We start from the raw sequence: 25,741 nt of genomic DNA on the forward strand, positions 1-25,741 counted from the left end.
ATGTTGGCGACGGTGACATAAAATTCCCCCACATAAACCTAAACGCAGATCTCAGTGAGAGCGACGTTCCACGCTCATAACAAATTGGAAAGGTATTGTTGATTATTGACCTATTGAAAATAATTCTTTTCGAAAAGTTAGTTAAATAACACGGGAAAGATGTTTGTGGTTAACTTTCAGGGGTAATATAAATGGGCACTAGGCCCCACCAACGGTCAGCTGAGAGAGACAAACAATTCAACAACAAAAGTTAGAATACTAAAATGCATGAAAAACCACAGATTTGTGGTTTGTTTTTATTAATTAGTAAAACAGGTGTCTTCTCATACATGTCTGTTGCCAAAATATAGAAGATTGTTAATGAAGAACACACTGTTGCCTTTCCGACTAAACCGAACCATTTCATACAATTAATTGAATAATTAACTGAACTTTATACAAAGTAACAGATGCAACCATCCCTAATCGCGTTCTCACTGTAGAATCGTGTTTTTCTCTGAACATCAAACTATCATTGAATGATCTCCAAGTCCAGCCCACTCGTGATGACGTACATAAGAATATTCAACAGTAGATCTGTATACCTCATCTTGAGTGACTGGTAGGTATCCCGTACCATGACAGCTTTCTTTCTTGCGTCTTCATATTCCCTTATCAAAGCTAACAAGTCCTCCTCTGTAGCATAAGGGTTGAGTGACGAAGAAATGTGGTACTTGGTCGGCTGCTGTGCCTCTGTCATTAAGTTGGACGATAGTGAAGAGTTTTCAACCAAGATGTCGATTCGAGGTTGACCCCTAGGTCGATCTCCACGACCCTCGGTCTTTGACTTATCATGATCCATTGACAGAGATATCTTGATTGGAGATTTCTGAGCTCGTGATTTCTACACCAAGTAGGTAACAGACGAAAACAAAATTAATTGCAATCGGAGAAATTCCAGGTTATAACACTCTCGTTCCTTCAAAGTGCCTCTTCTTTTGTCGAAAAAATAAATAATTCAAGTCAGTAAACCCCCGCCGAAATATTTTGGTGGAATACGAAGTTCGAGCTTTGTTCTGCGTCGACGCAACTCCGACGCGAGCGCAACTTGTACGCACGCGGGCCGACCACAATCATTGCTGTGATTGGTCAAATGGGTGAACGCGCACAGTTTGATTGACAGGCCGGATCGGTTCATACCAACACCATAGAGCTATTATAAAGTGGATATACCATTACTGCTATTTCAGCCCAAATTACGTAAAGCCTGTTAAGCACAAAAATTTGATAAGCTTAGAAAAATATTGCTGAACAGAAACGGGTAACGAAAATTATATTAAGTTGCGACTGGTATCCACTCAATTTTTTCTTAGCACAGAAATTTTTCAAGCAGTATCTTCTGCCTTACAACAGCTATACTTTTTATATGAAATTGGGCTTTGTTAAGCTTCATACACGCAATGATTTTATGAAAGTAAACAAGGTTTTAAATTACCGAGGACAACTTTTGATCCACAGTTTATTGGCCTCACATAAAAACTGTACATTCCTACAATAGGACGTCTTTGCATTGTCATCTACCAATCGATTGTAAAATTGTCAGCCTTTTCTTTCATACAGCAAGGCTTAAATTCCAAAGTTGTTATTGGAGTTGGTTTCACTGTTTATCTACGGTCGTTTTTATATTACTCTCGGGTGTTTAACTTTTGTTTTCTAAACAAAAACATGTGCCGGTCGTTGGCCATTGGTTGAAAGTTTGTTGTGTTTGGTTGCACTCGAGTGGTGACCACCATACACTATACACTAAAATGGAGTTAGTTCTTCAAATGAGGATCCTATTAATATTTGTAGATAAGGTCCCCACCCTTAAAGGCAGTGGACACTATTGGTTATTTACCCAAAAAAATTATTACGATAAAACCTTTCTTGGTAATGAGTAATGGGGAGAGGTTGATGGTATAAAACATTGTGAGAAACGGCTCCCTCTGAAGTGACATAGTTTTCGAGAAAGAAGTATTTTTCCAGGAATTTGATTTCGAGACCTCAAATTTAGATTTTGAGGTCTCGAAATCAACCATCTAAACGCACACAACTTCGTGTGACAAGGGTGTTTTTTTCTTTCATTATTATCTCGCAACTTCGACGACCGATTGAGCTCAAATTTTCACAGGTTTGTTATTTTATGTATATGTTGAGATACACCAAGTGAGAAAACTGGTCTTTGACAATTACCAATAGTGTCTACTGTCTTTAAGCAGTATTTAAACTAATAATGATGACAAGAAAAATATAGTTGATGGCCTGACGTTTCTACCCTAGCAGAGTCTTTCTCAATGATAGTCTTCATTCAAGACACTATGCATCTCATTCTGGTTACTTGGTTACTGTTGTCATCAAAGTTCAAGTAGGATTTCCATCATCCATTGACATTAATGAATTTATGTCTATCATCGAAACAAATCAAACTAATTTAGCAAATGTGCTGCTAAAATCTACAATTTAATAAAAACCATAGCTACTTTAATGCTTAAAAAAAAAATCAATGGTGTCTGCCTGGTCTGGTTATCCACCTTCAACTGCTCCGATATCATGTACAAAAATATATATACACAAACAATTTAAACTGAACTAAGCACATGTTATTTTCAAATCTTGACGACAAGTTTTGTTTAGCAAATCCATTTTACTGACCTTATAGTTCTGAGCAGACGAAATGTCATTCATTTAGGCAAGATAATTACAGACAAGTGTGGAAGGTGATTTAACATTTTCTGAAAACTTTTGTATAAAACATCTTCAAAAAAGTTAATTTTCTTTTGTGACTTCTGTTCACTTTAGACTGGTACATGTTTAATCATTAAATAAAAAAAAAAAATCCTGTTTCGAAATCTTTATTCAGCACTTTAAACAGGAGTAAATGCATACAAACAGAACACCGTCTGGGTTATCTGAAGCAAAGTTAGAAAACAAAAACAGGTGTCAAACTGTGGCACTGCAGCAGTCTTTGTATGTCACCAGAACCAGAACCAGAACCAGAACCAGTCTTTGGATGTCCTATCTCAACTAAACAAAGTTAGTTGACATTGGTGTCACACTATGGACATCTCAGCTATCTGGTGTCACACTGTGGATACAGTCTTTGGATGTCCTATCTCAACTAAGCAAAGTTAGTTGACATTGGTGTCACACTATGGACATCTCAGCTATCTGGTGTCACACTGTGGAAACAGTCTTTGGATGTCCTATCTCAGCTATCTCCAGCAAAGTTTGTAAACATTGGTGACGCACTAAGAACAAAGTCATTGTAACACATCTTAGCTATCTGAAACAAAGTTTTCAGACAATGGTGTCACGCTATGGACAAATTCCTTGTTTGCCACATCTCTGCTACCTGAAGCATAGTTTGGTGACGTTGGTGTTACACTGTGATCAATCTCAGCTACCTGAAGTATAGTTTGGTGACGTTGGTGTTACACTGTGATCAATCTCAGCTACCTGAAGCATAGTTTGGTGACGTTGGTGTTACACTGTGATCAATCTCAGCTACCTGAAGCATAGTTTGGTGACGTAGGTGTTACACTGTGATCAATCTCAGCCACCTGAAGTAGTTTTCTGGTGACGTTGGTGTTACACTATGATCAATCTCAGCTACCTGAAGTATAGTTTGGTGACGTTGGTGTTACACTGTGATCAATCTCAGCTACCTGAAGTGTAGTTAGGTGACGTTGGTGTTACACTGTGATCAATCTCAGCTACCTGAAGTATAGTTTGCTGGTGATGACGTTGGTGTAACACTATGATCAATCTCAGCTACCTGAAGTATAGTTTGGTGACATTGGTGTTACACTGTGATCAATCTCAGCTACCTGAAGTGTAGTTAGGTGACGTTGGTGTTACACTGTGATCAATCTCAGCTACCTGAAGTATAGTTTGGTGAAGTTGGTGTTACACTGTGATCAATCTCAGCTACCTGAAGCATAGTTTGGTGACGTTGGTGTTACACTGTGATCAATCTCAGCTACCTGAAGTATAGTTTTCTGGTGACGTTGGTGTTACACTATGATCAATCTCAGCTACCTGAAGTATAGTTTGGTGACGTTGGTGTTACACTGTGATCAATCTCAGCTACCTGAAGTGTAGTTAGGTGACGTTGGTGTTACACTGTGATTAATCTCAGCTACCTGAAGCATAGTTTGGTGACGTTGGTGTTACACTGTGATCAATCTCAGCTACCTGAAGCATAGTTTGGTGACGTAGGTGTTACACTGTGATCAATCTCAGCCACCTGAAGTATAGTTTTCTGGTGACGTTGGTGTTACACTATGATCAATCTCAGCTACCTGAAGTATAGTTTGGTGACGTTGGTGTTACACTGTGATCAATCTCAGCTACCTGAAGTGTAGTTAGGTGACGTTGGTGTTACACTGTGATCAATCTCAGCTACCTGAAGTATAGTTTGCTGGTGATGACGTTGGTGTTACACTATGATCAATCTCAGCTACCTGAAGTATAGTTTGGTGACATTGGTGTTACACTGTGATCAATCTCAGCTACCTGAAGTGTAGTTAGGTGACGTTGGTGTTACACTGTGATCAATCTCAGCTACCTGAAGTATAGTTTGGTGAAGTTGGTGTTACACTGTGATCAATCTCAGCTACCTGAAGCATAGTTTGGTGACGTTGGTGTTACACTGTGATCAATCTCAGCTACCTGAAGTATAGTTTTCTGGTGACATTGGTGTTACACTATGATCAATCTCAGCTACCTGAAGTATAGTTTGGTGACGTTGGTGTTACACTGTGATCAATCTCAGCTACCTGAAGTGTAGTTAGGTGACGTTGGTGTTACACTGTGATCAACCTCAGCTACCTGAAGTATAGTTTGCTGGTGACGTTGGTGTTACACTATGATCAATCTCAGCTACCTAAAGTATAGTTTGGTGACGTCGGTGTTACACTGTGATCAATCTCAGCTACCTGAAGTGTAGTTAGGTGACGTGGGTGTTACACTGTGATCAATCTCAGCTACCTGAAGTATAGTTTGGTGACGTTGATGTTACACTGTGATCAATCTCAGCTACCTGAAGTGTAGTTAGGTGATGTTGGTGTTACACTGTGATCAATCTCAGCTACCTGAAGTGTAGTTTGGTGACGTTGGTGTTACACTGTTACACTGTGAACATCTCAGCTATCTGACGCAAAGTTTGTAGACAGTGGTGTAATGCTATAATCATAACCTTTTTCCATAGCACTAGTCAGCATCTTTCCAGCATGAGTCAATTGTAATGCTGCGTCAGGATGAGCTGTCCAGGGTAAAATAGTACATTCTCTCTCTAGCATCATAGACATACCTTGGAGAAGTTCAGTCATATCAAAAGATAAGGCTGCACGACGAAGTCTATTCAACTCCTGTAAGAAAGAAAATACACAAGAAGATCCTGGTTTAAAAATAAAACACATTTCAATTATCTGAAATCTGAACTGCCCAAAATCTATCAGATGAAAATGTGTTAAATCATGGATGCAAAGGAAAATCACTAAATAAAACAAGATTTGAAACAGTATACTGAAATGAGTTAATATGACAAGTACATAATTAACATTGTTTCAACAGTCCGTGAATGCCATTACTTTAAAGTCCAGCATACCCTGCAGGAAAATACTGAATACTAAAGCACCTTGAGTATCTCTGAGTGATGGATAGGCGCACTATATAAAAAAACACTATTATTGTTATTATTATTATTATAATAGATTACCTTGTAGAATACTAGTGTCTTCTCTGGAAGTTTTCTTGCATAGCGAAGAATCTTTTGAATATCAGCCTTCAAGAAAAGACAAGAAAATGACTTGATTAGGGGATAAGATATAGGAATAAGAATTTTGGCTTGTCTTGTCGATGTTTTTACAGTCATTAAGAATCATATTTCAGGGCTGGATAAGTAATATGTGTATACATAAAAACCAACAGTGATGTATTAGATCAAAGGTCAACATACCTGTAAATTAATTGGTTTAATCCAGACAACAGGATTCTGGGAGTAACTTCTTTTCTCTTGTAACCTGACCGGAAATGGACTCTTGTTGTTGTCTTCCCCATAAGGATTATTGGCAAAAGCTGATGAAGAAAAGAAAATCAAATTCAAAGAAAATTTGAATGAATCCTACATTTTAAAGGCAGTGGACACTATTGGTAATTACTCAAAATAATTATTGTCATAAAACCTTACTTGATTACGAGTAACGGGGAGAGGTTGATAGTATAAAACATTGTTAGAAACGGCTCCCTCTGAAGTAATGTAGTTTTTGAGAAAGAGGTAATTTTCCACGAATTTGATTTCGAGACCTCAAGTTTAGAATTTGAGGTCTCGAAATCAAGCATCTGAAAGCACACTGCTTCGTGTGACAAGGTGTTTTTTCTTTCATTATCTCGCAACTTCGACGACCAATTGAGCTCAAATTTCCACAGGTTTGTTATTTTATGCATATGTTGAGATACACCAAGTGTGAAGACTGGTCTTTGACAATTACCAATAGTGTCCACCGTCTTTAAAAAAATAAGACATTTGTAATAAATGCACATCTAATCATTCAAACACAAACATGATCATCTCTATATTATAAACCGTTGTTGAAGTTGTTTTTTCTTTCATTGCATCTGATGAAATAGTGGTTGCTACAAAAGCTCATGCAAATATTTATTTACTACTAGTTGGTCTTTAAAGCACTACATTTTATTCTCCTGTTTGCAATAACCTGACTAACAGGGTTACCCATCACCACTTTTCATTTTTATCTATTCAACAATATCTAAAGGCTTTAGTAACAATTAATATTATATGGATTCAGTTAGCTATTCCTCGGCTGGTCCATAGACTTACCTGTACATGGTCCTAGTAAATGAAACTTTCCAACCCATGGTATAGCATGATCACCAGGCTCAAACAATGACATCATTAAGTTGGATTTCTTCTTACTATCTGCACAGGAATGAAGCAGTCCATACCAGTTCTCCCTACAAGGAATTCAAGTTGATATCCATAGTAATTTAGATAAGGTTAAAGACAGTGGACACTATTGGTAATTGTCAAAGATTAGTCTTCACAGTTGGTGTATCTCAACATATGCAAAAAATAAAAACCTGTGCAAATTTGAGCTCAATCGGTCGTCGAAGTATGCGAGATAATAGTGAAAGAAAAAACACCATTGTCACACGAAGTTGTGTGCTTTCTGATGCTTGATTTCGAGACATCAAATTCTAAACTTGAGGTCTCGAAATCAAATTCGTGGGAAAATGACTTCTTTCTATAAAACTACGTCACTTCAGAGGGAGCCGTTTCTCACAATGTTTTATACTATCTACCTCTCCCCATTAATTGTAACCAAGAAAGGTTTTATGATGATAGTTACTTTGAGAAGTTACCAATAGTGTCCACTGCCTTTAAATCAACAATATTTGTTGATTTGGACATCAAGATGAGGTTTTATAATGCTTGTATTCTTTCAACCCTACGGTAGGTCGCTGCATGTTGGAGTCTGACAGAAAGAAATGAGGCCAGGCTAGATGCAGATGCCAAAGAAAGATCCTGGGAATTGAATGGACATATCACAAATAAGCATGTAAGAGCAACAACCAAACAGCCCCCCCCCCCTCTCAAGCATCATAAGAAAATGCAGACTGCAGTGGTTTGGTCAACTCCAACAAATGGATACAAATCAGATCTCTAAAAGCAACTCTACATGTACAACTGGTCACCAACCCACAAGAAACACAGACGAGGTTGCCCTAGGACAAGATGGGCAAATGTAATCCAGAGCGACCTCTCCAGACTTGGTACTGGCCGGTCTGTGGAGGAGGCAGAAGTTGCAGCTCAAGACCGGTCTATTTGGAAGCTTCTCACCAGTCAGGCAGCTGGTGCAGAAATGCATGATGCTGACTGACGATGATGAATAAAGAGTGCTTTTGCAATGTTTCAATGCAGCAAAACTCTGAGACTATGAATAAAATACACAAGTGGAACAACTTGGTATGTATTACTTAATGTGATTCAGATGAATTAAAAATCTAATCTAAAAATTGCTAAAAATCTTGAATGAATGACCTACCCAACATTAACGAGTGCTACAAGATTCTCCACCTTCAGGCTGCCATGTAGAAGGACACAAAATGACGGATTAGATCCCATCTCGGTTGAAGACGGAACCGTCTCTTTCTCTTCAGTCTTATCTCCTCCTTCTGCTCCTTCTCCTGAACCTGATGAACTTTTATCTGAAAATAGAAGGATCAATATTGACAACTAATTTACTAGGTCAATTTGGTTGCCGATTTGACCTGAAAATAATGTGTGTATATCAGTGAAACTCAAAAACTCATGATGAATATTAAAGCTAGTGGACACTATTGGTAAATGTCAAAGACCAGTCTTCTCACTTGCTGTATCTCAACATATGCATAAAATAACAAACCTGTGAAAATTTGAGCTCAATTGGTCGTCGGAGTTGCGAGATAACTATGAAAGAAAAAACACTCTTGTCACACGAAGTTGTGTGCTTTCAGATGCTTGATTTCGAGACCTCAAATTCTAAACTTGAGGTCTCGAAGTCAAATTCGTGGAAAGTTACTTCTTTCTCAAAAACTACTCCACTTCAGAGAGAGCCGTTTCTCACAATGTTTTACACTACCAACCTCTCCCCATTACTCGTTACCAAGTAAGGTTTTATGCTAATAATTATTTTGAGTAATTACCAATAATGTCCACTGCCTTTAACCGGATATGAGATGGAATGCAACCATACATTCTTGAATTGTTCCAACTCTAGTTTAATTTACTTCTTTGTCAATAACCTGTGTAATAGGATTATATGCATAAAAACCATTCCATTCTCTTAGAAATTACCAGGATGAAAGCATCTGCTGAATGTAAAGATTTTATCACCAACGTCTCTTACAACTCTTAGATACATGTTCATTTACAGCCAAAAGATGTAGACCTCAAGACACAGTGGTAGCTTACCTTTAACTGGAAGTGGTAAGACTAGATGTCTTGATATAACCGGTGGGCTAGAAGCATCAGCACAATCTATGAAGCCACAGATACTAAGTTCAGTTGATAAACGCTGTGCAACCATTTCAAAATCACGTGCCATGTTAACAGGCTGTGGTGGAGGGAACACTTGTACTTCTGAGCTAAGATTCCCACATGACAACTTAGCATGAAATGCTGAGTAAAGCTCCTCAGCCATCTTAGTGAACATAACCTGTGCTGATTTAACTGTAACAGCTCCTTCAATGGTGTGAATATGACCTTTATGTTGATTAGCATCCAGTAACTTCTGATACATAGACAATGAGCCCCATTGCTGGAGTTCTAGTTGGCTTGAGATGAGGACCGTGTGGAAGCTATTGGGAAACTCAAAGGGAACAGGGAAGGTGGAGTCATCAGGTTTAGGGTTGGAGAGAGTCTGTATGGCATGCTTCAATGATCCTGGACCAACTCCTGGACTGCCGTCTGTCACCAAAATAACCTGCATCAACAAGAAGTTCAATCATCATTTAAATGGTTATATTGGCAACTTCAAATTAATGTTTAAGTCAGCAGAAACTTGTTGAGGTTTTGCAAAAGGGTACTAAATATGAGTTTGAATAATTTAATGTTTTTACACCTGCAAATATTCCCACTTGACACAACCTACATTTTTAAGAGATTCTGGTTCAGTGAATGGTTAACAAGCACACACCAAGGAGCCAATGGTATCAGAAAGATATAAAACATTCATGAGCTACCTGGCAAAGAGTACTTGCGCCCCATTCTTCAATCACAACATTCTTGACTCCTTCCAAGACGGTTTCCAGACACGTCTTATCAAATATCTCAATGGTGTGTACTGCTTTCTGTGGAGGATACAAAGATACATGTATGTTAGAGAGAAAAGGAATGTGACATATTATGTGCTTTACTGGTGCCGACCTCAGGCAGGGTTTGAAACTTACACTGGATTACAGGATGACAGGCAACTTTGGGCTAGTAAATGACAGGTCCAGCATTCTTGTGTTTTACAATGGAATTTTAAAACAATCTTCTATAAGTTCTACTGCTGAATTTAAATCTGATAAACATCTTTCAATAGTGCTGAGTATTGAAGTGTAACCTGTAAGATAAATATTCTTGTGGTGTTAAAAAAAACAGATTAGGATGTTTTTCTCATTTTGATTTCGGTCCAGTAAAAATGTTGAACTACACAATACTTGAAGTTTTAAGGATTTGTTATCCCAAATTCGACCTCTGATAGTTTATAACAACATAAATGAAGCTGGCAGTATATCCACACTTGATCTATCTCTATATTTTGTTGGTGTATGATGTTTCTTAACATTATTTCCTTGGAACAAAGACAATGATTTATAGCCCATGCATCCACCATCATCACTCAGGTTAAACATAAGAAACTTGCCTAAGTGTATGCGTCGCACACAACTCTCAGCCAATGATAGGTCTTAATTGACCTCTGTGAGGGAGCTGTTTTTTGGCAAGAGGTCTACATATGTAATGTTAGACTCAATAAAATAAATATTACCTTCAGTTCATTGTAATCTCTTGTAAATGGCACCACAATCTCCCACAGCGAAGAGAAAATGACAAGTGTAGTAAACTCTAGTTTATTATTAGCAGCTATGAAGTCTAGTAGTGTATTCAGACCAGCTTCTGCTAGTTGTCTCCTAGTGATTGGTTCATTGCTACTACTACTGCTACTGCTACCTCCATCCGTTGAGCTCACAGGTTGGGTCATGGACAATGAAACATCTAACAAGATCACTGTAGGCATGATGATGCTGCTTCTCCTAATTAAAAAAAACATCATTAAATGTTTACAATGATTTTAAAAATGTAGTAACTTTATCTTGTAATGTTTTCTAACTTCCAACACTGCATTTGTACTACTATACTCTAGGTATTTCAAAATTTAAATCAACAACACAATGGCAAATACTGTACGTCATTATATACAGGGTTCAGCAGAGTCTGATGACGTCACAACAAACAATAGATTTATCTTCTTTTTTCCATGTCTAATTTTGGTTCCCACCTTGATATGACCAAGTACCCCACTCACAAAAAAGTGAATTAAAGAGGTAAACGTGTGCAGATAATTCTCCACGTTTGTCCTGGGGAAAAAATAGGCGCACGGTTGGGACAATTGGCATTTGTAGTGCAATGGTAAAACGGAGTAGTTGGGGACTGAAGTACGGTAAGAAATTTTAGAGATTGCGGAGTGGATTTTCTGTCGTCCCCTCGGACAATGAGATATCAAAGGACACATATAAAAAAGTAGTTGAGCCGGCCTTATTTTGGCGAGATTAAGAAAAGAAAAAAAAGAGCGATCTGCCATTACAAAATTCATTAAACCATCATCGTAATGGTCGTGAGAGATGTAACCCTATTATGACGTTACTACGGGAGACGATAGCGAACGAAACCGAAACAGTTGTAGTGTCCTCGGGCAGTGTTACACTGTAAACTCAAATTGTGCGGCTAGGCCTAGAGTCTAGCCTAGACGAGGAGAAGGGACGAGCCCTTGGTGGAAAAGTTTCCGTATGGCTCCACCACTTTTTCATTCGAAATAAAATAATATAGTATCTAATTTACCTGACTGATATATCCCTTTTTGTAAAAATGAGTGAAAAAGTGGTGGCGCCATACGGAAAGTTATCCAAACGTTGAGGTCCGTACTTACTCTCAGTCTCACTTTCTTGCAGATAAATGAAAAATTCCCTGGTTGAGAGACGAGAGTGGAGAGGAACAATCCTTCCTACACACAAAAACAGTGTAACTTATACGCACTACTACAGTCCACATTGCATTTCAATTGTACTCATTCAATTTTCAGTTTTTACAGCACAAAACCATACAGCGTCAGGCGCTCTTTATCAGTTGAGTTCTGCGGTAGTGCAGAACATAATGACGTCTGGCATTCAGACATCTAACCGAAAATTAGACTTGTTGCAAGTCAAATGTCGTAAATAGAAAAACGTCCAGCGGCTGAATTGAACTTAGGCCGTGTCCGAAACGACGACTTCGGCTACAGCTACGGCTAGATCAGCGCGTCTGTCAGTGTTGAAGAATAGCAGACGCGCGCGATCTAGCCGTAGCTGTAGCCGAAGTCGCCGTTTCGGACACGGCCTACTTTCGATTACAATGGCGCCCTCTTCGTGAATACCGGACACTTTGGCACCTTGCAAACTCGGCACCAGCAAACTCGGCACCTCTCAAACTCGGCACCCACAACCTCGGCACCTTGCAAACTCGGCACCCACAAACTCGGCACATGCACAACCACAAACTCGGCACCTGGTTGAAAACGCTCAAACGTTGAAAACGTTACAAACTCGGCACCCAGTTGGAAATTGAAATAAATCCCGACCCTCGTCGTGTGTATCGGCGGGTTCGACGTCGTACCGACGATACATACCTAATAATTAATATGTATTTTTCACTGTCATGGTGAGGTCGCCCTTTTCAAAGATCTGTATCAAAATAATTAATATTTATTTTGTGTAAACTTTTGAAGACGTTTTTGAGTCGAAAATACGTAATTTCGATGTCCAAGTATTTTTTGGGAACATTTACACAAAACTTTGATCCAGTAAAACGGGTACCGGACACTTCGGCACCTTGCAAACTCGGCACCAGCAAACTCGGCACATCGCAAACTCGGCACCTCGCAAACTCGGCACCTCGCAAACTCGGCACCCACTCGGCACCAAGAATGTCGGCACCAAACAAACTCGGCACCGGCCTGTTCTGGTCCAACAAACTCGGCACCAAACAAACTCGGCACCAGCCTATTTTGGTCCACCAAACCAAACTCGGCACCAACAGCAACCACCCGAAGAGTAGTATTAACACCATAAAAACTGGTTTGAATTTAGTTAAAATAATTAGTAGTTATGCTAGCTTATATGAACATAACCGCTTCTGAACTTTCGAAAAATTGGCATCGGAAATTTTTTTTTTCCCCGGAAACTTTACCTCCGCACATTCAGTTTTTGTTTTGTTTTTTGTTTTCAATCATGTTTGTGAAAGTGCATCGCTATAAATTTATTTGTTGATGTATTGGGCTTTGAAAATGTTCGCGTTTGGTTGACAATGACTTTTTGATTTTGAAGAGAGTGTGATTTAGGAGCGTGTTTTGCCTACATGGCGGCCGTCGGCCGTGGGGGGACTTTTGCCCCACCGCGGCGGCGGCAGCGACAGTTCAGCGGGCTCACCCTGTGTTTAGTCTGTAACGGAAATTATTTACACGTACTCTTTATTTTGAATGGAGTGTTTTACTGAATACCGGACACTTCGGCACCTTGCAAACTCGGCACCAGCAAACTCGGCACCTCTCAAACTCGGCACCCACAACCTCGGCACCTTGCAAACTCGGCACCCACAAACTATGTACGTATATCGCATATCAGGCGATCACTGGGTGTGTTCGTTTAGCTCCCCCGGGTCGACCCCGGTGTGTGGCAGTTTTGTTTCCAGGACGAACGTGTGAAGATAATTACCCACGTTCGTCCTGGAAAAAAAAAACGCCACACATCGACCCAGGGAAGCTAAACGAACGCACCCATAGTGTGCCAACCCCGCCCGTCACGCAAAGTTAGAATGTCTGTGTGCAGGTGTGGCGGTTTCAGTCTTCCGCCGTGTTCAGTTTTCCGGGTGACGTAGTCGGACATATCATCACGTTGATCGAACGGTTTTAGCTTTCCGGCGTGTTCAGTTTTCCGGGTGACCTGCCCCCGATTTCACGAAACTCATCGCAAGTAGCGACGCATCGTAGGGTTTGCGATGCGTCGCAGACCTATAAGACACATCGCGGCTGCGACGAGTTCGCAACTTACGACGTGTAACCGGTCGCAACTTGCACTTGCGACGCGTCGCAGCGCTTCGTGAAATCGGGGGCTGTCAGATACCGCCGCGAGTACCCTGGCGAGTACTGTAGTTCTCTCAGCAGTGACCCCAAATTGTTTATATTACGATTCTTTTCTGTGTAGTCACATAATCTCTTGCCCTACTCTTTACATGTATTCATGGGTACAACTTTAGGCAGGTCACACTCTGCTTGCATATAAAACAACTCATACGATCCACGCGTTTGCCGCTAGTTGTACTCGACTCGTGGACGCCGCCATGACAGCTACCGGAGGGTAATGGACGACTCAATACGGCACTAAAAATGGACTACTTTCGCTTGCTGTGCGCATGGCATCGCATGACGTAATGCTACCGTATTTGGTCATTCGGAAAACTGAACACAGCGGAAAGTTGAAACCGCCACACCTGAAATTATTGATAGAAGCCTATTGTCATTTTGTGTCTCACAATTAAATAACGGATGACTTTACAATATTTGGGCCATGACCACATGAGCACGGTAGGGATAGGGTACACAGTTTTATTAAAGGAACACGTTGCCTTGAATCGGACGAGTTGGTCTGTAAAAAGCGTTTGTAACCGTTTGTTATAAAATGCATATGGTTTTTAGAAAGATATTGTAAAAGTAGAATACAATGATCTACACAAATATGCCTCACAATTGCGTGGTTCTCTTTTTACCTCGTCGACTAACACGGTCGGCCATTTATGGGAGTCAAAATTTTGACTCCCATTTGACTCCCATAAATGGCCGACCGTGATAGTTTGCGACGTAAAAGGAAAACCGTGCAATTTTGAGTGATACTTGTGATGTGGAACATTATATTCTACTTTTAAAACATCTTTCTAACCATATGCATTTCATAACAAACGGTTTCAAACGCTTTAAATAGACCAACTCGTCCGATCCAAGGCAACGTGTTCCTTTAATAAATCATATAAAAAAGGACCTCATCATACAAAGTCAATTCATATGATTCTTTAATTTGAACCTGTACAAAGGCAATGACCCTGAAGAAAGAAAAAAAACATGCCCAGAAGACATTGAGAGAAGCAATTTATTTATAAAGTCAAAACTTACTATATTTATAAACTTAAACCGGAGGGAGCGCATGAGACAGATTTGGGCAGGTCATCAAACGGAACCCTCACTATTAAGGTATTTAAGGCCCCTGTCTGTTCTCGAGTCATTAGTGTGCGTCACTAGTCTCTAGAACCGTAGAAGTCTTGTCAGCAGTCAATGAGTCAACAGTGTCTGAAAAACGCACTCGTGGTTCCTGCCTGGATCTCGAAAAGGATGAAGGCAGAAAGGACATTTCAAATCTTCACTTTATCCGTTTAACCGTTATAAGAAATGTTTTAGTGGATCTAATCGAAATCTATGTAGGCCTACCAATGCTTTAAAATAAAGGTAGACATCTTTTGTTGACATTTCAACACCCTTACTTTATTGGTGCACTGTTTTTGTACCGTGCCTCCGCCGAGGTAATGGACAAGAAATCTGTTTGATTAATAAATAAAAGCCTACATCTATAAAAAGTGCCATCTTTAAAGCCATGTCTATTGCAAGGTTGTTGGTATTTTATCCCGAAGCATTATGCACAGAATGTTTAATTCTGACACGGTAATAAAACCGGACCCCTGTCTAATGCTTTTATATGCAAACGATCATCGGTAGGATTATTTTGCGTCATACAGGGGGCAACCTGCAACGAGTGCAGACTCTTGTGCCCGTTCAACTTCAAAAAAGGGTATTATTTTTATTTTTCCATAGAGTATAAAAAAAAAACATTATATAGTGAGTTTGCCTCCCTATGTGACTGGATTAACAGGCTTTCGAGATACAGTGTTTAATTATACTTTTGTTGATCCTGGTCATCACATTAGGATTGTTTTGTAACTTCCTGTGCCCTTACTGTTTGTCTTGCTTTGTATTTACTTTTGTTTTTATTATTATTGTTTATTTTTCATACTGCCTGCTTGTATAATTTTATTGTTATTGTTTAATGGCCAAATAAAGAATAAGAATAAGAAACGAGGACGCGGCCGACCGTCGCAAGGCGGCTGCTACCTGCGTGACCGATGTCAGATGCAATTGTGTCCGGTCTGCAATACTGTCCGCTCCGGACACTTTTGCATATGCACTCGTGTCCGGGGCTATGCAAAAACCCGGTCATTCATGACATGCTCTTAGCTTGTAAAAAAACGGCGAACGTGTTCCGTCAATCAAGGGCGTTTACTGCAAGGACGGTTTTGCACGGGGGCGGACACAACTGCATATGCAAATGTGTCCGGGCAGACATAATTGCATTATGCAGCAGCGTCCGGGTGGACACGATTGCATAAACCGTCCGCGGATAATTGCATATGCAATAATGTCCTCAGGATAGTATTGCATAGAGGACATTGCATGCGACACCGGCCCGTACAAATCGGCCAACTGCTACTGCTGAGCGTTTATACTTATTTTTTTTACAAACGTGTAGTTGCTTCCACGGCAAGCAGACAGCGTTGTGATGTGCCCCAAATACACGTTGATCAGTTGACTTGTGTCACGTTAGCATGCTTACGCACGTAAACGAAGTCGATCACTAGCTAGCTCTGCGCGAATAAACAGTACAGTAGGAAGATCGACGAAGCTGAGATAGATTCATGAATCTTCTTGTTCACTTTAAAAGGTAAAACCATTGTTTCTTATGTTTGAATGTACAGTTTAGCTTCTCTATTAATAATAGTATTATAGTTCAAAGTTGACGTAGATAGTGTTAGATAAATAGATAGATCAGAGATAGTCTTTGATGTTCTGGTTGGTGGTTGACTCAGCTCATCCTGTGTATAATACGTGTAGTGAAGTGTCTTGATGATGTGTTGATGTTATGTGTTGGTCTGTCCGTCCCGTGTGCTATGCAGCGATTCAAGTCGTTGCATCGTCGGGTCCTTTTTGGCTGACTGTTTTCCCGCGAGAGCTCAATATGGTTTCAGAACTGACTCAGTCCCTTCTTCATAGTATATCAAGCAAAATTCAAGATCTCAGATATTTGTTTTGATATTACTTGGTGACGTAAGATAAGAGTATGAGAATTTAAAAACTACGGACGAAGGAAATCTGTATTTTCTCCCTGCCGTGTTACGGGAGGTCAAAGGTCAAGGGTACTTAAAAGCAGAAGCTCAACTTTATCACTCAGTATTTTATTTAAATATGGACATACAAAATGTTCCAAAGGGCAAGTGTATTTGGACGATATTTTTACCCCTTTTTGGCAAAATTTCCATTTGAATAGTTAATTAAAAAAAGTTATTTTCTAGTTATATTACATGAAATCTTTACTTTTTCTGTACTTTTGTATTAGTTACATCTTGTAAGTTGTATTTCTTTATCTTAAACGGTCAACAAGTATTTTCTTGATTTTTAAACAAAGGGACCCTAAACAAATTAAAAGAAATTGTCATATCCTAGTTAAGGATATGACTAGTTGCGGTAACGTAACCCTCCTGCCGACGGGGGAGGGTTACGTTATCGCAACTAGTCATATCCTTAAAGCCATTATACACTTTCGGTAAACAGTATTGTCCAAGTCCCACACTTCGTGTATCACAACTTATATATAAAATAACAATCCTGTGGAAATTTAGGCTCAATCGGACTTCGGAGTCGGGAGAAAATAACGGGAAAACCCACTCCTGTTTTCGCGCGTTTCGCCGTGTCATGACATGTGTTTATAACAAATCCATAACTCTCGTTAACGAGAATTTATATTGTTTTACCGTTTTCTCAAAAAGTAAAGCATTTCATGGACTAATATTTCAAGAGAAGTCTTTCACCATTACCTTCTGTAAACCCTGTAAATTATTTGTAAATCTGTGAACTTTTTTTTTTTTTTCTGTACCGAAAGGGTCCAATGGCTTTAACCTGAAAATTTTTGCAGTATTGGCACATACCATAATTCCCACACGAATACAGCATCACATGATCTATTCTTCCATCAAAGAAAACTGAAACTTGATCTACAAGATTGACCTTTTTTTATGTTCAGGATTTTTATTTTGGGATCTAGGATTTTATTTTGTTAACTTATTAAATATGCATACAGTATTGTATTGGCCAATTGATTTATACTGAAATTTGAACTTTTTATGAACTTGTTGGTGTCACTATCAACAGGAAACTTGACTCTCAACTTGTTTGTAAAGGCTTGATGATAGCTCGGAATAATGGTTTAAGAACAGTTGTTTTGGCCATTGTGGAAATTTGCCCCTTTTCGTGTTAAACAGGATCAAAACAGGGGATCGAAAAAGCAGATTGAAAGCATTCAATGGCATGTTATACAATATACTGCTAGCTGTTCATTGTAGAGTTGTTTACGTCATGACTAACCTAGACCTTCATCTTCCCTTCATAACTCCCTTGAGTTTATCTCATACTGTAACTCCCTTGAGTTTATCTCATACCTTCATCTTGTTGTTCTTTTATAACCAGATTTACAAAGATTTCAGTCAGATTCGTTGTACAGAAGCTGAGCGCCTTTCCGAGCATCTAGACCTCTTGTATTGATACTTTGTCCTTGCTCTATGTTCAGATGGTAGTCAGATATCAGTCCTTTTTAGGTGCACATTTATTGGACTGAGTTGAGCTCTCGGAAACTGGTTTTGTTTATAGTTACATTTAAGCTTGAAATGTTTTCTTGTGTTACTAGGCCCCCCACTAGACAATATTGGTTGCGTAGGCCTATGTATCATGCCTTCTCGTCATGATTTATATATAACCTTACTTGTTAGGCCTATACCTACAATGTAGTAGACCTATTGATAGTTTTACTTTGCAATTTGTGTCAAGTTTTTCATTATTTACAAAAAGTGCATGACCTACAATAGTTGCTCAACATCTTTGAATTAATTTTTTTTTACAATTAATTTTGAAACAAGAATCACACTTCAGTGTAAATTGTTTTTTTGTTTTATAATAAAAATTCAGCCTAAATTTTGGCACCAGGATGTATTATAAACATTTTAATTGTGTATTTTATTTAAAATGAAAGACAAAATAAAATCGTTTTGATTGTGTAGGCCTATTTGTATTTGGTTCAAAGAAGTTCAGCAGTGTGTAAAGCTTGATTGATGACAGGGGTGTGTTCAGTTCAAAACTAGTGTTAGTCTCACTAGAATTGTTTAGTGTTCTTTCCCGTTGTTGTGTACACACTGAACGTCTCATTTGGCAGACAGTGGCAAATAATTGTATTAAGTGTAACCATCTGATTTCAGTGTAATCCAGTTTTTGTATACATGTTTGTATCATTAATCACAATGAATATACAGCAGAATTTACTTTACTCTTTAATGAATTACATTTAAACCAGTAAGACCATATTAAATAATGTATCCATGTTTGCTAGGTGTAAAAAAGGGCAACACTTACCCAATAAATGTTCTTTTAGGGAATAATTTCAAACAAATATTTGTTCATAAAAAAAGTTGTTTGTTTCTGCTTTAAATCCCTCCTCTTTTTCCCGTGAAAATTGGTATCCCCAAAAAGACTTTATAGATCAAAGACTTCTACATGTAAATTAAACTACAAAGCCAGCTAAGTCGGTTCTCTCCTTGAATAAAAGGTGGGAAAAGGTTCTCTTAATCCTTCGCTAAGTGAAAAAGGTCGATCAGCTGGTGTTTTTTTCTTTTTTTCTTTTTCTTTGCTTGGCCAATAGATTCAGGGAAATTGATAGTAAATTGATACACGTACATAAACTCATAAAACAGGTGAACTGGTGAAGCTAAAAAAAGGTTTCTACATTGACAACAGTATTAACCTTTTCCGTTGTTGTATTGTCTCATAACTGCCTCATATTTCTGAAATGTATGGGTCGATCTCTGCCTACGTGAAGTTCAACTAAACATTGTTGCTCACCTCGGTGTTCAAATCACCAACATGTCTAGTATGACATTTGACAAACTAACCTCCAGGCACTAAGTTCATACTGAATATGTTTTTTTCATTCAGGCCTTTCTATACAGCAACAATGTTTGCAGAGGATCATGTTTTGGTCTTAAACTAGATTTAGTGTTGTATCCTACAAACCAAATTCTCGTGTTGGCCTCAGACGGCATTCTTTTAAAAGCATTGTGTAGTGTAGAACAACTGCTTCCTTTGAATATAAAACAACAATTTATTCTTGAAGTGTTTTACAGCTATGTTGTAATGCGTGAAAAAGTACACTCTTACAAAATTTCTTCAAATATTTCTTGAAAACTTATACAATGAAAGAGTAACTCCTCCAAAAGCCATTGTATTCTGCACCATCCCTATCCCCCCTGCCTATTGCTTGTGTAAACGAGAAGGTTTTTTAAAATTTACAACATCATGTAGGACAAAATGTGTGTACGAAAACTTATAAATAGGTTTTTGCAAAAACAGAACAATACTAGATGCTATTGAACATCCTGACTGTATTTTTATCATGTTTTGGAGTCATGTTACACCAAGTCCACATTAATTGCAACTGCTCTGGGACTTTCCCTTATATTTTTCATGTAATTTGACACGGGAATGGCGCGAATCGACCCTGTAATTTAATATGTGTCTGGGTTGTTCTTACTGTTCCTGCCTATCAGATTTAAAAAGACTCTTTTACAAAACACTGTAAACTCTGAAAAAGAAATCTGCTTAACAGTATTTTAAAAGTACAGTTTATTGCAGATTTAGATGATTGTAATTTCAAAAAGGAAAACAAGCCTGAATCTTTCTGAAAGCTTTGCCAATATTTAATGCCATAACAAATTCTTATGATTTGCTGACATTCTCAGAAAGAAAGTGACTATACATAAGCACAACATCCATTTCCAAATTAAATTTTTAGAAGGCCTTCATTTTTATGCATGCAGGAACAAAATCCATTAGTCTGCAAGTGAAGTCTGTATTTTAGTCGTGGACTTATTTTAGTGTTAATATTTGTGACTAAGTCTTCAGTTTGCATCACCAACCAATAGCGTTTCTGTGTTGTACTGTATCGTACAACACAGTAGAAACGAGGGAGTACTTGAGCAGACCATGTTCCTTACTGGTTGCTAGGTGATAGTTGAGTTTGTTTGTACAGCAGGAATTTCTGTGTGATTTCTTGATCCATACTGTACGTACAATGATAGAATGACAATTAAGCATGCTGTGCCTCAATAGACATTAAAATGATGTACACTGCTTGGTCCAAGGGGTTTCGTCTTAATATTAAACCAATATGACAAAATGGACCATGCATGTATTCCGTATAAATCTTTTACTAGTACCGTATGGTAAGTGTATGAACTTAAAGGCAGTGGACACTATTGGTAATTGTCAAAGACTAGCCTTCACAGTTGGTGTTTCTCAACATATGCATAAAATAACAAACCTGTGAAAATTTGAGCTCAATTGGTTGTTGAAGAACTTGCAAGATATTAATGAAAGAAAAAACGCCCTGGTCACACAAAGGTGTGTGCTTTTAGATGCTTGATTTCGAGTCTCAAAATCAAATTCGTGGAAAATTACTTCTTTCTCAAAAACTACATCACTTCAAAGAAAGCTGTTTCTCACAATGTTTTATACTATCAACCTCTCCCTATTACTAGTCATCAAGAAAGGTTTTATGCTAATAATTATTTTGAGTAATTACCAATAGTGTCCACTGCCTTTAAATCATCATGATATTTAAAAAAAAAAAAAAAAAAGTAAAATATTTTGTTATAGAAGTGAAGCATATAAGATTTAAGAATTTCAAACAAGCAGTCAATTCGTGATTCGGTTATTTGGACCACATTTGGAATGTGGTCGAAATCAAACAAAAGAAAGCTAAGGTCAAACCAAGCATGAGAAACCTTATTTCCACTCTTTTATGTTCTCTTTTACTGTTTATCTTGTGAAACACTGTCGACTTAATGTTTAAAAACTGTTCTAAAAATCACCTGTGCTTCAAATCTCAAACTTGTAAAACCTGATGAATTTCAAAAACAGTTTTTTAAAAACGCTATCAAAAGTCATTGCCTTGCATTCTTGGATGCTTCCACAATCGTTATGCGACTCACTTGCTCTCTTTATTTGGCCTCACTGTGAAAATAAATATGTTGCCTCAGCAACTCCACTATGTTTACCCATCTTGTTACTTCTATTTGATAAGTTTGGCAAGTGTTCTGGTAATAGAAGTAGCTCCTTGCTAAATATTTGAGTAGCACGGGACGAATGGGAGTAATTATTAGTTGGAGAGTCAGAGTTTTTGAAATCATTGGCAATTTTTTTTCTTTTCATATTTTGGATTCTATTTGTTTAATTCATTGACCAAAGGTTGACATGTTGCGTAGAGAGAGACTTATGTTTGTATATTGATAAGTGGGTATCCAATCTCTACTCAGGATATGTTGACTGGATCTAATGATGTTAAGTGAAGATCTACACTAAATGTATCGTTATGGCAACAAAGTTTGAGAGGGATCCATGACAAGTACATGTGTACTATGTGCAATGTTTTTAACATAAATGCTGACAAACATTTACTATAAAGCCATTGGACCCTTTCTGTACAGAAAAAAAAAAAAAGTTCACAGATTTACAAATAACTTACAGGGTTTACAGAAGGTAGTGGTGAAAGACTTCTCTTGAAATATTATTCCATGAAATGCTTTACTTTTTGAGAAAACAGTAAAACAATATCAATTCTCGATAGCGAGAATTATGGATTTATTTTAAACACATGTCATGACACGGCGAAACGCGCGGATACAAGGGTGGGTTTTCCCGTTATTTTCTCCCGACTCCGATGACTGATTGAGCGTAAATTTTCACAGGTTTGTTATTTGATATAGAAGTTGTGATACACAAAGTGTGGGCCTTGGACAATACTGTTTACCGAAAGGGTCCAATGGCTTTAATTGACAGTTTTTCAATATTAGTATGTGAAATTAAATTGGATGTTACAGAGAACTTTTTTTCTAATCAATCAATGTCAAAATATTTCCTTTGAAGGAATAAACTGTTTTTAAATGACATTTTTCTCTTGAACTTTCTGATCAAAAGTAAAACAAAAAATGATATCAATTATTAATGAGCAAGAACCTCATGAGGGAAGACGACACGTTACAATGCGTCATTGCAAAACATTCACTGACTTAATTAATTCAATTACCTTTCAGTAGGATGTACATTCTCTTGGGAAATTAAGCACAGTTGTTTAGTCCCCAGTGAACAACTGTTTACACACAATTAACTGGTCTACATACGTATGTACATATTATAACTATGATTTGCAGTTTGGAATTCATTTCATTTCCGGTACAGTCTGCAGTACGCCCTATGAGTGCTTCTTGATTTAAAAAGATTTGAAATGTTCAGTGTTTTGCTCAATTCTGTCATTTAAACTGTGGTTTCTAATCTTTCTACATAAAGTGTTGAGGGTGCAGTGGTAAATTCTTAGATCTATCCAGTTAAGTGTTTGGTATATCATGTCTAAGTTGTTAATTAGTGGTGAGGGAAGAAATTAGGTTGAATTACTATTAAACTCAAGATTTCCATTGTGTAATACGGATACATGTACACCATTAGGTTAACTTTTCTGACGACAGGTCCAGTCCACAAAGGACCAATTGTACACAGTCTAATTCTGGACAGCTTCAAGGCCAACAGCTTAAAAATTATTTTATTTTACATTGGCAGTTCCGTCCACACACATTGTAAATGGTAGGTAAAACACAACACTAGCGTCTATATTAGAGCTTTGTACAGTGTAAAGTCAGACATTCTGTTGCCATAGCAACAACCATCATACTTGCAGAAGATTTCCAAATTCAATATCTTATGAGATGGTCATGGTAAAAGGTGTGCATTAAAAGGTTTCATTGCTGCTCACATTGCAACGCAGGCTTGCATTTCTCAGTCCACAATGGCTCAACAATCTTGAAGGATTGGGAATCTGCTAAATCATTGGCAATGTAGACCTACTGCTTATTGGCAAGTACATGTACTCGTCATTTGCAAGTTCTCATCATTTGTTAGTACTCATCATTGGCGAGTAATTCTGTTACACTCCCCAATAACTTGAGAACTTAAGACGTTATTTATTCTTTATACAGAGAGTGATGTATGTGATTGTTTTTATTTAGCTGCTCATTGGACAGTCATCTTTTTTCCCCTTTTGCCTTGTGTAGTACAAAATAGGCCTATCAATCTGTTAATTTGTGTAGTGATCATGCCTCTACCTGTAAGGTTTATTTTCCTTGTTAAAGTCTTACATTGATTGTGTGTATTCAGCATGTGTGTCTTATATACCAGACAATATGCTTGCCTTACTGGCCAATATGGTAGACTAAGACATTGATTAGTACATTGTTATGCCAATCACTATACTACAATCCGAATTACTTGCATTGTGTTCACTGACATTGTGAACTCAATATTAGATAACCAGTAAACAAGATTCCAACTGTACTATTAACTTGTTGCTTGGACAACGTGAATCTATCTGGAGCTATCTCTTATAGAACCATAGAGCCAAGGTTGTTTTGGGTCTAGTTGTATTTGTGTATTTGTGCATGGATCATGTGTAGGATCAAACGGAGCTGATGATATTATAAAAGTGGAGATACATGTAGAATAAGTTTGGTAAGTTACTGTTGCTAACAGTGAACATATATTGATCTATGTTAGGGTTTGTAAGCCCTACTTGTAAGCCCTACTTATAATCAAACAATTGTAGTTATGAAAACACATTTTTCAAGGGGAACATGTGTAAGTCCATGGTTTAATCACTATTGATATTTCACATATCAGTGTTTGCAATGTGATAAGATCTCCAGAAACAAGTAGTTAGTTAAGTCTTAGCAACGGGAAGATTCGCAATGTTTGGCAGATTCATGAATTCAGACATGAAATGAAAAAAAGGTGAAACTCAAAATTCATTGTAAGTTTTTATGCTAACAATTATTTTGAGTAATTACCAACAGTGTTCAGTGCCTTTACACACCTTGCTATCCGAAATAAAGCTAAAAAAGAGATGCCAACTAATATTTCAACATGGTGTCAATATTCTGGATGATTCATTGACTAAAAGCGATGCTAGGAGGCACTCTTGGTGGTCACGCATCACAAAAAGTTTAAATGAAGCTACAGGCCTTGTTTTTCTTCAAAGTATGGTCGAGCGTCAGATTATTTAAGGACAGGAAGAGATGGCATTGTTTATGATTAACCACAAAAAGCACTTGCAGAATGCCTTGAGGGTTAAATGCAGAGCATCCCAATGACGCATTCAAATTCTCATTGCATTGTGGAACATTCTTGTTTTTAAACATCTTGAAAAAAGGACAGACCCTTTCCATTGGAGGAGTAATGGGCTACATCATGGAGGGCCACTTGGCTGATAAATTATAAATTTTTTTAGTTTCTTGATGTTTCCTGATGTATAAATTACACAATAAAATTTGTCCATATCACTCCACTTACAAAATTTTGGTACCCTTGAGCATAAAAAAAAATTGCCTAGCCTTTGACTTAAAGGGTACGGTATATGTACTTTTTCCTAATGAAAAACACAATGTCCACAGATTTACATTAAACTTACACAGTTTAAAGATTATGATAGTAGAAAGCTTTTAGCATGTAAAAACGTATTAACCAGTTATGCTATGGTTTTGGTATAATATCATAACTGGTTAAGGGGATTTTACATGCTAAAATCATTTTGGTCTCATGAGACCAAAATGATTTTGTGACTTGTTTTACTATTTTCTAAAAAACTACACAACCTATAGTTAGTAATATCCGAAGGGAAGCTTTCCACTATCATTATCTTCAAACCCTGTAAGTTTAATGTAAATCTGTGGACATTTTGAAAA

The 25,741-nt window shown here is 37.9% G+C and overlaps 2 protein-coding genes across 6 annotated transcripts in view; one reads left to right on the plus strand and one right to left on the minus strand.

Annotated features, from left to right (window-relative positions):
* Positions 1–259: 259 nt before the first annotated feature.
* Positions 260–11,885, minus strand: LOC139941407 (integrator complex subunit 14-like). Of its 5 annotated transcripts, none has more exons than XR_011786600.1 (10): positions 11,712–11,884; positions 10,554–10,818; positions 9,763–9,870; positions 8,993–9,503; positions 8,085–8,247; positions 6,860–6,993; positions 5,978–6,096; positions 5,738–5,803; positions 4,482–5,387; positions 260–4,423 (listed from the first exon to the last, which is right to left on the minus strand). XR_011786600.1 is itself a non-coding variant. In XM_071937882.1 (9 exons), exons 2-9 carry the CDS (start codon positions 10,800–10,802, stop codon positions 5,163–5,165), a joined length of 1,575 nt encoding a protein of 524 aa, XP_071793983.1. In that variant the 5' UTR covers positions 10,803–10,818; positions 11,624–11,885; the 3' UTR covers positions 260–5,162. The 5 variants fall into 5 exon arrangements, 2 of the variants coding, with proteins under 2 accessions (XP_071793983.1, XP_071793981.1); XR_011786601.1 differs by having other exon boundaries at positions 260–3,578; positions 4,002–5,387; XR_011786599.1 differs by having other exon boundaries at positions 260–3,735; positions 3,794–5,387.
* Positions 11,886–16,466: 4,581 nt separating this feature from the next.
* LOC139941493 (sodium/potassium/calcium exchanger 2-like) overlaps positions 16,467–25,741 on the plus strand; it is a 49,106-nt gene continuing 39,831 nt past the window's right edge. Inside the window, exon 1 of the mRNA XM_071938025.1 lies at positions 16,467–16,578. The gene's annotated coding sequence lies outside the window, so the exon portion shown is untranslated. The remainder of the gene's footprint in view (positions 16,579–25,741) is intronic.

This window comes from Asterias amurensis, chromosome 9 (genome assembly GCF_032118995.1).
Source record: "Asterias amurensis chromosome 9, ASM3211899v1".
NCBI lineage: Eukaryota > Metazoa > Echinodermata > Asteroidea > Forcipulatida > Asteriidae > Asterias > Asterias amurensis.

Excerpts from the sequence above, each read along its gene's own strand:
- LOC139941407 (XM_071937882.1), bottom strand. The coding sequence starts at position 10,802 with ATGCCTACAGTGATCTTGTTAGATGTTTCATTGTCCATGACCCAACCT. Across the intron at positions 9,504-9,762 it reads GCGCAAGTACTCTTTGCCAG|GTTATTTTGGTGACAGACGG; the intron begins GTAGCTCATGAA and ends TTGTTGATGCAG. Across the intron at positions 6,994-8,084 it reads GTAGCACTCGTTAATGTTGG|GGAGAACTGGTATGGACTGC; the intron begins GTAGGTCATTCA and ends AATTCCTTGTAG.